This window comes from Cydia amplana, chromosome 3 (assembly GCF_948474715.1).
Source record: "Cydia amplana chromosome 3, ilCydAmpl1.1, whole genome shotgun sequence".
NCBI classification, from domain to species: domain Eukaryota; kingdom Metazoa; phylum Arthropoda; class Insecta; order Lepidoptera; family Tortricidae; genus Cydia; species Cydia amplana.
The window spans coordinates 5845504-5859166 of record NC_086071.1 but is presented as its reverse complement, the minus strand read 5'-3'; the positions used below and the strand labels follow the sequence as shown (position 1 = coordinate 5859166).

At 36.6% G+C, this 13663-nt stretch overlaps 3 protein-coding genes across 4 annotated transcripts in view; 1 reads left to right on the top strand and 2 right to left on the bottom strand.

Annotated features, from left to right (window-relative positions):
- LOC134662426 (uncharacterized) overlaps positions 1-1123 on the top strand; it is a 28797-nt gene extending 27674 nt beyond the window's left edge. Inside the window, exon 4 of one of the 2 annotated variants that reach the window (XM_063518644.1) lies at positions 922-1123. In XM_063518644.1, the coding sequence (XP_063374714.1) occupies positions 922-1008 (87 nt within the window). In that variant the 3' untranslated portion in view covers positions 1009-1123. The remainder of the gene's footprint in view (positions 1-921) is intronic. The other variant, XM_063518645.1, reaches the window with a different exon arrangement.
- LOC134662437 (uncharacterized) overlaps positions 1-13663 on the bottom strand; it is a 333293-nt gene that overhangs the window by 75003 nt on the left and 244627 nt on the right. The window lies entirely within an intron of this gene.
- Positions 1749-8684, bottom strand: LOC134662415 (monocarboxylate transporter 9-like). The gene is made up of 6 exons (XM_063518629.1): positions 8471-8684; positions 6767-7037; positions 5707-6030; positions 5009-5617; positions 3022-3213; positions 1749-1934 (listed from the first exon to the last, which is right to left on the bottom strand). The coding sequence occupies exons 1-6, from the start codon at positions 8549-8551 to the stop codon at positions 1783-1785; spliced, it is 1629 nt and encodes a 542-aa protein (XP_063374699.1). The 5' UTR covers positions 8552-8684; the 3' UTR covers positions 1749-1782.

Genomic DNA, 13663 nt, shown 5'->3' with positions numbered 1-13663 from the left:
CAATTCGTACAATAAAATTCCCTTGTACATATTGATATACAATCCTGGCACATTTGTGAGTTTAGCACTGACTAATCATAACATAGTATACATTTAGAGTCATAGAAACTACTGCACCAGGCAGGTTAAGGATAAAAAAAAACTCACTAAGTGGGAGTTGGACCAAGCATAATTCTTATAGCATCAATATAGATGGTCAAGCAGATCTTGTCAGTAGAAAAAGGCGGCAAATTTGAAAAATGTAGGCGCGAAGAGATATCGTCCCATAGAAAATTTGAGTTTCGCGCCTTTTTCTACTGACAAGATTTGCTTGACCATCTATAGCATATCAAGCGTATTATAGAGGGTTCCATACTTTCTCGCGATACGAAAAACGCAACATACTATAAAAAACCACAAAGGCAAAAGGGCGTGTGATCGTGGCACGTACATACTACGTTTTTTTAATATGAAGAGTCCAAAATAATTTTGGTGGAAAGTATTTATTAAGTTATTCTTTCTACTTCCTACTTAAATATAATATAAATATCTGGGAGACCGAGCTTTGCTCGGAAAACATAAAATCTCAAAAATTAGCGTTTTCCCAGAGATAAGACCTAGCTAGATCGATTTTTCGCCCCCATATACCAAATTTCATCGAAATCGTTAGAGCCGTTTCCGAGATCCCCGAAATATATATATATATATATATATATATAAATAAATAAATATGCAAGAATTGCTCGTTTAAAGGTATTAGATATATGATACAAATTGTATTCAAATATCAGTGCGACCTATTCGGTGTATTGTAGATTAATACATTTGTAGCCTGCTGCTACTGAAGGACTGAACAATGCTACTGTTTATTAAATTACTATCGTAAGAAAGAATAATGCATTCATACGAGTATAGTATTATTTTTTTTATTTTGGCTTTCAGGATACACACCCCACTACAGTGACTGCAGAACCTCCTGAAAACGTCAGTAGTGAGAAAAGTGTAACAAATAAATCGAACGATCAGTGATTGTGTTGTAACGCAAATAGTGTTAATTACCAAAACAAAATGAATTAAAACGTGAACAATTAGATATATAGTGAAAGTGTTCGAGTGTGCGTGCGTAACGCTCAATGCGAATGAAATGAAGACAATAAACTACAAAGTATAGCGAATTCATAGATTAGATACATATTTTATATTAACAAATTAAGAAGAATACAGAACGATAATCGTATTCTTTTTTATTTGTCATTAAATGGTTATATGTATATTGTAAACTGTGTTATTATGTAGGTAACCATATTTTGTAATGCTTACCTACTAAAATTATTTCTTTCAACAATTAGGTGATAGTCCCCTATCAATTTATACTTTGTTCGAAAGAAACCTGTTTTATTAACTGGATAATTCATGTTCCCTAGTATTATATTTTACTTTAGTGTATGACTTTGTAAATACTTTCTATGACTGAAAATATATATGTGTAAATAATAATAAAAAACAATCATATGTTTTGTCTTATTAATTAAAGAAAAGTTTATAACGAATGCCTGTCCTACAGCCATATTCGAATTTTAACATAGGTACCTACGTCAAATATTAGATATCTATTAGACATCACCAATATATGTCAGTGTCAAACAAGTGTCTAAAGTGACGTTTCTTCAAACAACAACGTCACTTTTAACACTTGTTTGACACTGACATATCTTGATGATGTCTAGATATGTAGTTAAAAATCCGAATCGGGCCCCTAAGCATTCCTTAAATTAATTATTCCTGACGGTTAAGTTTCAGCCTTCAACCGGTCGCTTCTTTTGCCTCTTCATTAGACTTGTTCTTGAACTTGAAGTAGAGAAACTCGGCACCCCACATGATTACAGTGACCATCGTGACACAGTTCAAGATAACGATCGGTATTCTGTAGTTTCCGGATAGCTCGCGGACTTTTCCTGAAACATAAAAAAAATTGTGTCCGTATATCTTTAATTATATTAATGTTTTGAAAATAAGATTACTACGGAGAACTGTGGCTTCTAGGTAAGTGTACACATTGATTAGTGTCTGGGTGTCTGTTTACACATTGATTAGTGTTTAGCGCGAGGTCGCAAACGCAAGTAGCAAATGAATGAATTCCCAATGAACACTAATTAATGTGTAAACATGCCCCAATCCGAACACCCACCCACACTTACCCCACAGTTAACCGTATTGATCTTACCTTCCATTTTTTTTTCTTATGAGATAAGAAATCGAAACCAGTAAAATATTTACATATAAAAAAACCTCCGGCCGTGTGGCCCAACAGCCTCGTCCAACATGGCCATCGAACAACGAGGGATTTTTCCACCTAGTTCAATCACGAGGAATTCTAAAATTCCACTTAGTCCGATCATCGAACCACGAGAAACTCTAAAATTTCACCGACTGTCGACCCACAAGGAAATATATATTTAATCTTTTAGTTGTAGAGAATTTAGTGAACAAATAATCTTTATTAAATTCTCTACACCATTTGTCTTTGAAGAGTTTGGAGTATGTTACTAGGAGTTATAGTTTTAAAATTATGCGAGGATTATGCGAACCGCAAATTTTTACGAGCGATTATTTGTGCCATATGAACACAATATGATCTCTTTAAGAAATATCAACCAACCAAGGAAGGCTTATGACTATAGTCCGAGTGGTCGGACAGCGAGGAACTAAAATTCTGTTTTACGACTTGTAGGACAAGGCTGTCAGATCACGCGGCCGGAGGAAAAAAAACATGTGTCAAATCCTGGAAGGACCCTTTAACGTTTTATAGTTAGTTTTTTTTTCCAAAATACACAAATTAAATTCAAATGACCACTATCACATTTTATACCATTCAAAATCCAAAGTAAGTAAATTCCACACAACAAAACTACTCAAAATTTGCATCAAATGACTTTGCCACTCTTGTAAATAAAATGCAACTTTCTCATCAGTTTTTTAAGAATAAAGAGAGCCTTTACGAGCTGGTGTGGTAAAAAATATGCTTAAATAAATTATGCTTACCTAGCACGGTACCTAGTGTGATAATAATGATACCATTGAAGAACATCTGAATTCCAGAGGCGAAAGGCAGTCGTTCTAAAGGCACGTAGTTCGGTATCACAATATTCATGTAGACCGTCCGCACCCCTTTCGTTATCCCCATTGCTAGGGCTACGAATATCATTCCAATGAACGAAGTTGTAAATAACATTACTGAAAAAAGAAGTTTATTTTTATTTTTTTTAATCATATTTTTAAAACTCTTGAGTTGGCTGGAGCATAATAATATATTATAAGATCTTGTAATGGGCACTTTAGCGCGCTTTTGTTTGTTTATTATGAATTTTAATTACCGTAAAAAAAATCTAATAGAAGCGCGGGAAGAGAATAGCCGTGTAATATAGGGAACCCATACATGTTTTGTCTTTCCGCACAGACTTAAGTACCTACATTGCGTACGAGCAGTGAGCCTAAGTGTTGGTAGGAGAATTGAGGTATATGATTGAGTACACTCATAGCTACATAGAGCATTAATACAGGGTGGATTTTCTTTTTGGGTCAGTGAGGGCAGCTACCAGATCCCGTGTTGCTACGAGAAAACGGTCTAAGAAGACCTTCCCTCGATTTCAAATTAATGAAAATTGGCTTTTACAGATTTTGGAAAAAACACACAGGGTGCGAGAAAAAGGTCATTTTTGACAAACTTTTTTTTTATGCCAATCGATCCCATTCCTATTAAGGATCAAAAGCTTGTATGGAACCAAAAAAAAATTTCCGGCTAGAAAAGCCACAAATCGAGGAAAACTTTTCCCATACAATTTGTATGAAAATTAAAACTTTTATTTTTAACAGGCTGTTTTTGTATGCCAATCGATTCCATTCCTATCCAGTATCAATAGTTTCTTTGGGGTCAACTTACGGTAATGTACTAAAAAGCCAGAAATTAATAAAAACTTTTTGCATACATTTACTATGGGGAAAATGTGAAATGTTATTCTCAATTTTCTATCTCGCCCATCAGTCCTACAGCAATGTCTTCATACAGTATTATGGTCCTTAAATGTAACAGGACTGATTGGCCAGATAGAAAAACGTGAATTAAATTTCACGTTTTCTCCATAGTAAATGTATGGAAAATGTTTTCTTTAATTTGTGGCTTTTTAGTGCATTACCGTAAGTTGACCCCAAAGAAACTATTGATACTGGATAGGAATGGAATCGATTGGCATACAAAAATAGCATGTGAAAAATGAAAGTTTTCATTTTCATACAAATTGTATGGGAAAAGCTTTCCTCGATTTGTGGCTTTTCTAGCCGGAAAATTTTTTTTGGTTCCATACAAGCTTTTGATCCTTAATAGGAATGGGATCGCTTGGCATCAAAAAAAAAGTTTGTCAAAAATGACCTTTTTCTCGCACCCTGTATGTTTTTTCCAAAATCTGTAAACGCCAATCTTCATTAATTTAAAATCGAGGGAAGGTCTTCTTAGACCGTTTTCTTGTAGCAGCACGGGATCTGGTAGCTGCCCTCACTGACCCAAAAAGAAAATCCACCCTGTATAATATAGAGTGGTTGTGCACTTAAATAAACAAAATAGGTAAATCTTGCATTTTCCTGTTGATCTTGCTACCGGCATGAAAAGCCTGCTATCATTAGGTAGGTATCAGTTATACATGACGTGTTGTTGTGTACGTAGCCTCAATTTCAAGTGCCGACAGGTATAGTATTTACAAAAGACTAATAGTCCTTTCCTAATTAACCAATCATAAAACTTTTAAGAGAAAATTTGAAGTATTTTTGATATAGATAATATTTTAAAGAGTAGAATTTCTACCGCTTTGCGCGTTAATAGTTGCATGTCATATTTGCCTTTTATGTTGCGGCGTGTTTAATGAAATGTACTACAATTGGTCACGTAATATCTCTTTATAAGTCAATGGGAAATCAGCTAGAATTCTGAAATTTTTGCACGAAAATACCGTTAATAACTGAATAAGTTTGTACTTACTTGACCTTATAAAGATGACCATAGCTAAGCTGACTATGTACATGACTCTGGGCGACTTATTGCACCACTCTCCTATAAATGGAGACACTAGTCGAAACAAAGTGTCGGAAAATCCGATCACAGCCATTAAGTTTGCTATTTGCGAAGTCTCAAATCTTAACATATCCTTAAGAATTATAGGAAATAATAAGGAAAAATTTGTCTCTACACATCCTGCCATTGATAATCCAAACATTATGTTCAAGAATATTGGATCTCTCAATAGAGTCAGATCGAAAAAATCAACAAATTTTTGAGCAAGCGTTTTGTTTGATTCAATTTCTAGTGTTTTTTCAATGAAAGCCTCTTTTTCTGGTCCAGGCTTTTTGTGAAGCTCGTTCTCACGAAATATATTTATCGAACTACCCAAATTGATTTCTTGAGATTCCCACCATTTATACTCTAAAACCGATGTTGGCTCTTGAGACTTTTTATACACATCGGGATGTGAAATGGCATTTCTGGTTTCTAAACTTAAACCGTTGGATAGTGATCTCATTGACAGGCTTTTGACAGACACCGATCCATTTTCTTTCGACTCTTCAAGTTGTGGTAGCGATGGTACAGTGCCTGAAATGATTTTAAAAGCTAACTTGAGAAAACTCTCGTTTTTAATGATATATAAGTAATAGGTACAAGCGATCTATTTACTATCTTACCATTCTGTGGAAGTCCTCCATTAATAAGTTCTACTTGTTCATCTTTGTTCAGCGGAACCATTTCCTGGGGAGGTGTTACCATGTACCATTTTACTGGCCTAAGTAAGAAAGCTCCTACCAAAGAGTGTAGGCAAATTGCTCCCAGAGTGAGCACAGCGTACCTCCACCCGTAGGCATATATGAGTGCACTCATGAGTAGAGGCATGTAGATGGTTCCGAGCCCTGTAATGGACATTCCGACACCAACAGCTCTGCTCCTTTTCTCTTTAAAATATGAATTAATGGCTAGGGAGAAGGCCGCCATGACTGATGCTACTCCCATTGCTGAAACATATCGAATCAAAATTACATTTTCGCCTTGTATGATTGGTGTATTATTTTTGGTAGGTAGGTATAATAGGTAAAGAAAAAAACGAAATCAATTATTGTGGTTAAATATACAGGGTGATTCAGGAGACGTGAGCAGGATCAAGCCTACGCATACAGTAAGTTATATACAACTGTTTCCTACCAGTATTTGTGAGATTAACTTTAATTTATTCTATGTTTAAAAAAAAAGATTAAATTTATTTTCGAAATTTATGGTCACCCTCTTTTTTATCCATAACAAGTGCCAAATTGTATGTCATCGGAGTCTGGTTACTTTAGAAATATCGTATCTCACTCAAGTCTGACATTTTATTTTCATCATACTCAAAGTGCTGTCATAACGGTTAAAAAGGTTTTATCTCTGTTAATTAAATGATGTAGGGTATCCATGATTGCAGATAATGAAATTTGTCCTTACCAAAAAGTAAAACAACAGAAAAAAAGCGTGATCGTTTTACTTAAATATTGTGGTGAACGATTCTTTTACATTTACTGATTGTGTAGGCTTAGTCCTGCTCACGTCTCATGAATCACCCTGTAGATACATGGTGATCTTGTTATGTCTAACCATACTCTGAGAAGTGAATACGAGTATGTAGGTTATACTAAACAACTTACTAGGTAGCTGTTTTGTTGTCTGAGAGGTCTCAGAAATAAGAAGAACAGAAATAAGTAGGTACCAAGAACTCACAATTTAAAATGCTATAAGAAAACAGGAAGAGCCAGAAACTGGACGCAAAGGCCGTGAGCATGAGCCCCGCTGAGATGAGTATGGCTCCCGTGACGGCCACCTTCCTGTACCCGAAGCGCCGCAGCACCGGCCCGCCGAAGAACGAGAGCAGCATCCCGAACCCATGGTTCAGGGTAATGATCAGGGTGCCCTGCGTCGCTGACAAGCCCACGTCGTGGAACGCTTCTTGAAAGACTAGGCCGAAACCGGCTATGAGCGGCAGTACCACGACCTAGGACAAAAAACCGGTTATTGACTAACTAGTTATTGACTATAATAACCTATTTTTAATTTTTAACAAGCAGTCGATGCTATTAAGCTGAAAATAAATTAAATTTAAAAGTGGAAAAATTACTGTCTTGGGTGAGACTTGAATCCAGAGGCCGTGAGTTCAAGTCTCACCCAAGACAGTAATTTTTCCACTTTTAAATTTATTCTCAGTATAATAACCTAGTCTTGTGTTTTTGTTTGTGTTTTAACCTAGTCTTGTGTCTTGTGTTTTAGTGCACTAGTTAGGCACTGGACCTCCCAACATCTTAGTTTAGGTACTAAACATAGTAGGTACCTAATTTAAGTCTATTTGTAAGTTTGTAACTAACACTATATGGCTTCAATCGTCCGAAATAAATGATTTATTTATTTTTTTATTTATTAATACATACTCGTATTATTAAAGTGATTAAACAGTTACTCAACTTACAGAAAATCACAAGTGTTAAAACAAATTTCCTACTCTACATACTGTAGAGCCTATGAGTGACTTTAGCAATAATGATTTAAATATATTCCATGTAATTGGATACGATAATGTATCCATCTACATACAAATAGATACGATGTCAATGACCTCATGAGGCCCAGTGTATAATTATAATAGTTATTTTCGATACAAGTGGGAAAAAGAGGAAATTCGAAACGAGTGGCGATAAATTAAAACACGACCGAAGGGAGTGTTTTAAATCGACACGAGTTGCGAATTACCTACTCGCACGTGTATCGAACAACGTTTTACAGTAGGTACATATGGCACTTTAAAGTTTCGACATACGCACGAAAAGTGCTATTTTACGCACTAGTACGGAAAAGTAGCCCCATATGTACTGTAATAACTATTTTTGGTTAAGAGAGCACTAATGATAGATTTTAAACATATCGTAAATTTTAGGTATCTAACAGAGTAAGTACTTTACATATATATAGCTGGTCAACCAAATCTTGTCAGTAAAAAAAGAGCGCGAAATTCTAATTTTCTATGGGACGATATCCCTTCGCGCCTACATTTTTCAAATTTGCCGCCTTTTTCTACTGTCAAGATCTGGTTGACCAAGTATATTTTTTTGATTATGTTCATCAAGTAATTGGGTTTTTATTAATCTCGATATTTGTTTAAAAAAAACAAACGCAGGTAATAAACAAGTAAAATAATAATCATTGTGAAACCTAGCTATTCTTACAGGCCTATTTGAATGTATATTTAGACAGCAGAATGATTATTTAAATCTAAATGATGCCATTTAGTTATCGTGCGTCTCGCTCGCGCCAATGCAATGTACAAGTTAGAACGAAATGCAGGATAACTAAAATGATAACATTTAGATATCATTCTGATATCAGTGTACATTCGAATTGGCCTGTTAATTTAATAACAAAAGAACAAATACTTACATTGTTTAAAGCATAAGCAAATGTGACGACCCAGCCGTATCCTCCGTCAGGCGGTACTTTAGTTACTTTTGGTCTAGACATTGTAATGTAACTTAGTCCCCACTATCACATCTCACAATGTTCACAAATACTCCAATCACTAAATGCTCTTCCCAAATTAAAGTCAAAACACTTATATATTACAAAACGTTCTCATTGCACTACTTATTGTCCTTATTGACTAGTGGATTTTCTAGCACTATCTCCCTGCATGGTTATTTTCACTGGTATAGCGTCGACTCTGCTTTCGACTCAGTGTTATTAAATGACATGATACCCGTAGACACTCGTTATCGGGTTGACTTCAGTCCCTGTTATCACGAACGAGGTTTTGTGTATTTACTCATAGCTGCGATAATATCTAGGTACCTAATTTAAATAAACTACTTTTATTAATTTCACGACAATAGATTGAGAGATTGTACTGTTAGGTAGATAAGGTCTAAAAGAAATCTCGAATCAAAGATGCCAAAGTACCTACCAGGTGCATCAACAATAGTTTGGATTCGTATCGTGCATATCAGTATCGTGTTCATTTTCAACGGCAGGTCGTCTAAGCCAACCCTCCATACCAAGCGCAACCATATTTCGCGTCAAACGCCTAAAATTTATTTTTTTATAATTACTGAACACGATATCGAATATGCCCTTAAACGGATCCCCACTATTTTTGTTAAGTACACCTTGTATAACAGGCGTAACACCCATTGAAAATCATTGTAAGATTTTAACGTTTGGTGTGAATATTTTCGTACTAGAGTAAATTAGCTATTACTGGTTAAATAAATGTCTGCGTAAAAAAACGTTTTTAATAGAGACAAAAATGAAAGTCGTTGCTTAAAAAGACCTAAACGTTATTTATACAGTTTAACCCTGATTTGAATTGAATACACACGTATACGTGTTTCAGATAACACGCTTAGTTACTGATTATTTAGACGTGAATATGTGTCTTAATCTTAATTACCTAATTGGTAGGTTTTATCTGATCATAATCAGCTGCAATTGGCAAGTGATAAATGCTTGCATATGACCTTTACAAAAAATGATAAAAGAATTATCAACTCTAACTACAAAATCGGACGAGAATATCAAAAAAGTATCAACGGCACGCGATCTAGGTATCGTATATTGATGATAAACTAGACTTTCAATTACACATAGAGCGTATTATTTCATTATTTCAAAAGCGTATCAAATGCTAGGATTCGTTCTGAGAACAGCAAAAGTCTTTCAAGAATCTTCAAGTTATCTTCTGCTGTATAAATCACTGGTTAGACCCCGCTTAGGGCCACCCCACATCTAGCGTCTTTCGAGCGTCGGCGTCTGGTCAGCGCTATGGAAAATGACGTCGCTGCGCAGTTGCGTCGACGTTGCGTCGAGCAGCGGCCATAGAGTTGTAGACGCCGACGCTCGAAAGACGCTAGATGTGGGGTGGCCCTTAGAATGTGGCTCAGTAATCTGGAATCCACTGTATAAAAAATATGCAAATGCAATAGAAATGGTTCAAAAAAAGTTCTTGCGGGCATTACACAGACGACTGACAGGGAAACATCTATCTTACGCTGATCTGTTGCAGTCTTTAGAGACCAGACGCAAATGCTGTGACGCAATTACTCTCTATAATGTCTGCAAAGGGCATTTTAACAGTATGGAACTGCTGGAGCGGATACTGTTCAGAGGGCCTGCCGCGAACCACGTTCGACGTGTTGCCTCTCTGTCGCACTTGTAAATTCGTACGTAAGTGTGACAGGGAGGCAACACGTCGAACGTGGTTCGCGGTAGGCCCTCTGAGTTCAGAGTCCCAGCTCGATGCAGCTCGCGGTCTTTATGGTTTGTTCTCAGTTCCTACCGCCTCTAGTAACGCCGGTTTGCGAGCCCCCTTGCGTCGTATTTGTAACACTTACAATAGTTACAATAAAGAATTTACTTCCATCGATATATTCAATGTCACTAGGCCCAAATGTCGTAACCAAATCCATATCCATACTAATACTAGCTTTCGCCCGCGACTTCGTCTGCGTGGAGTTAGTAATTTGGGTAGCTTATTTTTACCCAATCTGCTTTTTAACGATTACCCATAGGTACAAACTTCTAACCCCTTTTCACCCCCAGGGAGATTTTTGGGATAAAACTACCTTATGTTACCAATTCCTTGCCACATTCTGAAAGCAATATAGTGGTCATATTAAATTCCCACGAAATTATAACAAGGTCTAAATTCCTCTCAAATTCAGAATTCGGAAGGATCTTGGGAAGCGTAGAAGGTAATGTCTTTCAGAATGCACTGCGATTAATTTCTTGCGGTGTTAGTTAGGATCGTACAGCATGCTTCATAAACAAGCGCACGCACTTGCAAGGCTGAAACCGCATGAAATTAGACTGAAACCGGAAGAAATTATTCGTAGTGCGTTCTAAGCTTTAGTGTAAGGCCTGAGTGGACGCTCGAAGCGGAGCGTTCGGCGGGGCGTGCAGCGTGGCGTCGAGCTCCCATCAAGTGATTTGAGCAGCGTGCACTAAGGCCGCTCCTATACGCTCGAGCGTCCACTCAGGCCTTACACTTAGAGTTATTTACTTGTACCCAGCGAACCCCTACTGTTTTAAAGGATAAGGATTTGAAAATTTCTTCTCGTTTAGCACAGTTTCGTTTCATTAAAATTACAAAACTACATTTAAGTAACTGCTCGCTTTCCATCATTGAATGGTAATTTACTAGATACAGAGTAGGTAAGGTAAGTACATATATTGGTACAATTATATGTATATGTACTAAAGTATCGTGTTCTACTGATAATAAGTCTGGTTGCAACAAACTAGAGTCCTTGAGTGTACTGTATGATATCTGTAAACAAATATTTAGTTTATAATCGAAGCGTTGCGCTCAATAAAAGGGCAATAACATCTATGCATTGACACTTTTTTTAGGAAAGTATGATATAAAATATAAATTGGATCCTAACTAGAAATTTTAATAACAAAACTTCAATGAAACACAGACACATTAATTAAATATACGAGATACATTAAATAAACATTAAAACGAAGGAGTTCATGATGAAGCCCCTCGTTATGGAGCGAAACATGTCGAGCAATCTTCGACTAAAAAAAAAAGGCTTTTTCATACATTTAATGGCAAGATAACAAGATGGCAAGATCTAACGTAACTTTTGATATAACCTACCGCTAGAACAGGATCTCTAGAAGAGTGTCGTATGCATAATTGTTAGACCGCAGTTTGACTTCTGTTTCTTGTAGAGGTGCTCCTAGGCTACAAGGAACTCGATGTTGCCGGGATGAAAAGTGGTGCCGTTTCTACCACCATCCCCTTGAATTTCCCCTTACAATTTTGAAGCCTGGGAGCACCTCTACAAGGATCAGAAGTCAAACTGCGGTCTAACAATTATGCATACGACACTCTTCTAGAGATCCTGGTCTATGCGGGTCCCGCTCTTTATCCTTTACTAAAGAAAGTGCCTTGGGAAAAGGTTGATGTATTTATATTATATAATATTTAACCTCTTAAGCGGATCCGTTTATAGAGCCTTATTACGTATTGATAACATGTTTGAGATTATGATAAAGTAGTCACGTTCGAATTATCTTCTAATTACTTAATTGCGGATTAATTACAAATTCATATGTAAAATGGTAAAATAATTATCTGAATCGCTGTCAAACTTCGGTTTTGTAGGAAATTTCTTTTCTGTACCTACTTACCTACTATAGCTGGTCAAGCAAATCTTGTCAGTAAAAAAGGCGCTAAATTCAAATTTTCTATGGGATGACATTCCTTCGCGCCTACATTTTTCAAATTTGCCGCCTTTTTCTACTGACAAGATCTTCTTGACCAAGTATAATTATTAATATTTTGTGCCTATAGTAGTTTCGTTAAATGGCGGTATTAAGTGGGGTCCAGACGAAACAATTTAATTTTTCGCTAATCTCATGAAATTGTCCCATCGAATCACGCCTATTTGATTCCCCAATCAAATCAGCAGGCGCGGACGCAAAAATGCCAATTTTCGAAGTTAGTATCTATGGAATGCAAATTGGTTATTAAATTGTGTACGTGTGGACGCTAGATGATATTGGCGCCAATTATTTTCCTGATCAAATCGGTCGATTTGCCCAGCTCGTCTGGATACGGCTTTAACATAACACACGATTTGCTATGTCACGAACTGTCAGAAACTTTGAGAATTATAATTTTACCAACAGTATTACTATTGACCTGTGTTCAGTTGTTACCTATTTAAATTTAAAAAAACGCGCCTGTTAAGAAACGTTCATATGTACTTTGATGGCATTTGGCCACTCTCTACAATACAGGCGCTGCTATTATTGCCTAATAGCCCTTTAAATAGTTAAGTCATTTGTTATCGCTTTTTACACAACTCTTGGAAATAATGTTATCGTTATGTCCCAATATAACGTTTAGATTTTTTTAATAACATAAAATTGATAATTGCATTTGCGGATCTTGGGCACCTTTTAATTTTTTTTAAAATAAATATTAATCTGATTAGGTAGGTTAAACGTGAAGAAACGGACTCTTATCGTTTTATATCAAACAAATTTTCAGATCAAAGTCTACAAAAACTTTCCAACACATTTAGGAAACTTTCGAAACTTAAGCCTACACAAACTTACACTACACTTGTAACAAACACTATTTAGAAACAAAAACACTTCACTAAGTCGCTGATAGAAGAGGCAGCACTGTTTTACGATGACACACGCGTAGTGTGAAATGCTTGCGCGTGCGCACTCGGATGACCCCTAGCACTGCGCCTGCGGCGGCGACTAATCGACTTCATTGATTAAGAGTGCCGGTTTACTCGACGAGCGCTCGTGTAGTGTACACCGTAATCGTGGTACAAAGGTGGCGTGTCACTGACTTCACAAAATTTCGACAAGCCATATGTTTTCAGCTTGAAAATAATAATTGTTCGTGTAGGTAGCTGATTGTTACACAATAGTTTTTCCATTATAATCTAAATTAATGTATTATCAGGCGTGGCTCACTCCGCGATTTCGTCGCGTCGCGACAAGTACATGCGGCCCACACCAATTTTGGTGTCTAGCCATAGTAAAGGAACGGACGCCTGTTCGCGCTTGCGCCACCTAGCGGTCATATCTGTCGTAATATATGCG

Bases quoted from the DNA above. Each gene is read 5' to 3' on its own strand.
- LOC134662415 (XM_063518629.1), bottom strand. From the start codon at position 8,551: ATGTCTAGACCAAAAGTAACTAAAGTACCGCCTGACGGAGGATACGGC. The intron at 7,038-8,470 runs GTAAGTATTTGT...TTTTTGTCCTAG, and splicing joins TTGCTTATGCTTTAAACAAT to GTCGTGGTACTGCCGCTCAT. The intron at 3,214-5,008 runs GTAAGTACAAAC...TTCTTTTTTCAG, and splicing joins GGTCATCTTTATAAGGTCAA to TAATGTTATTTACAACTTCG.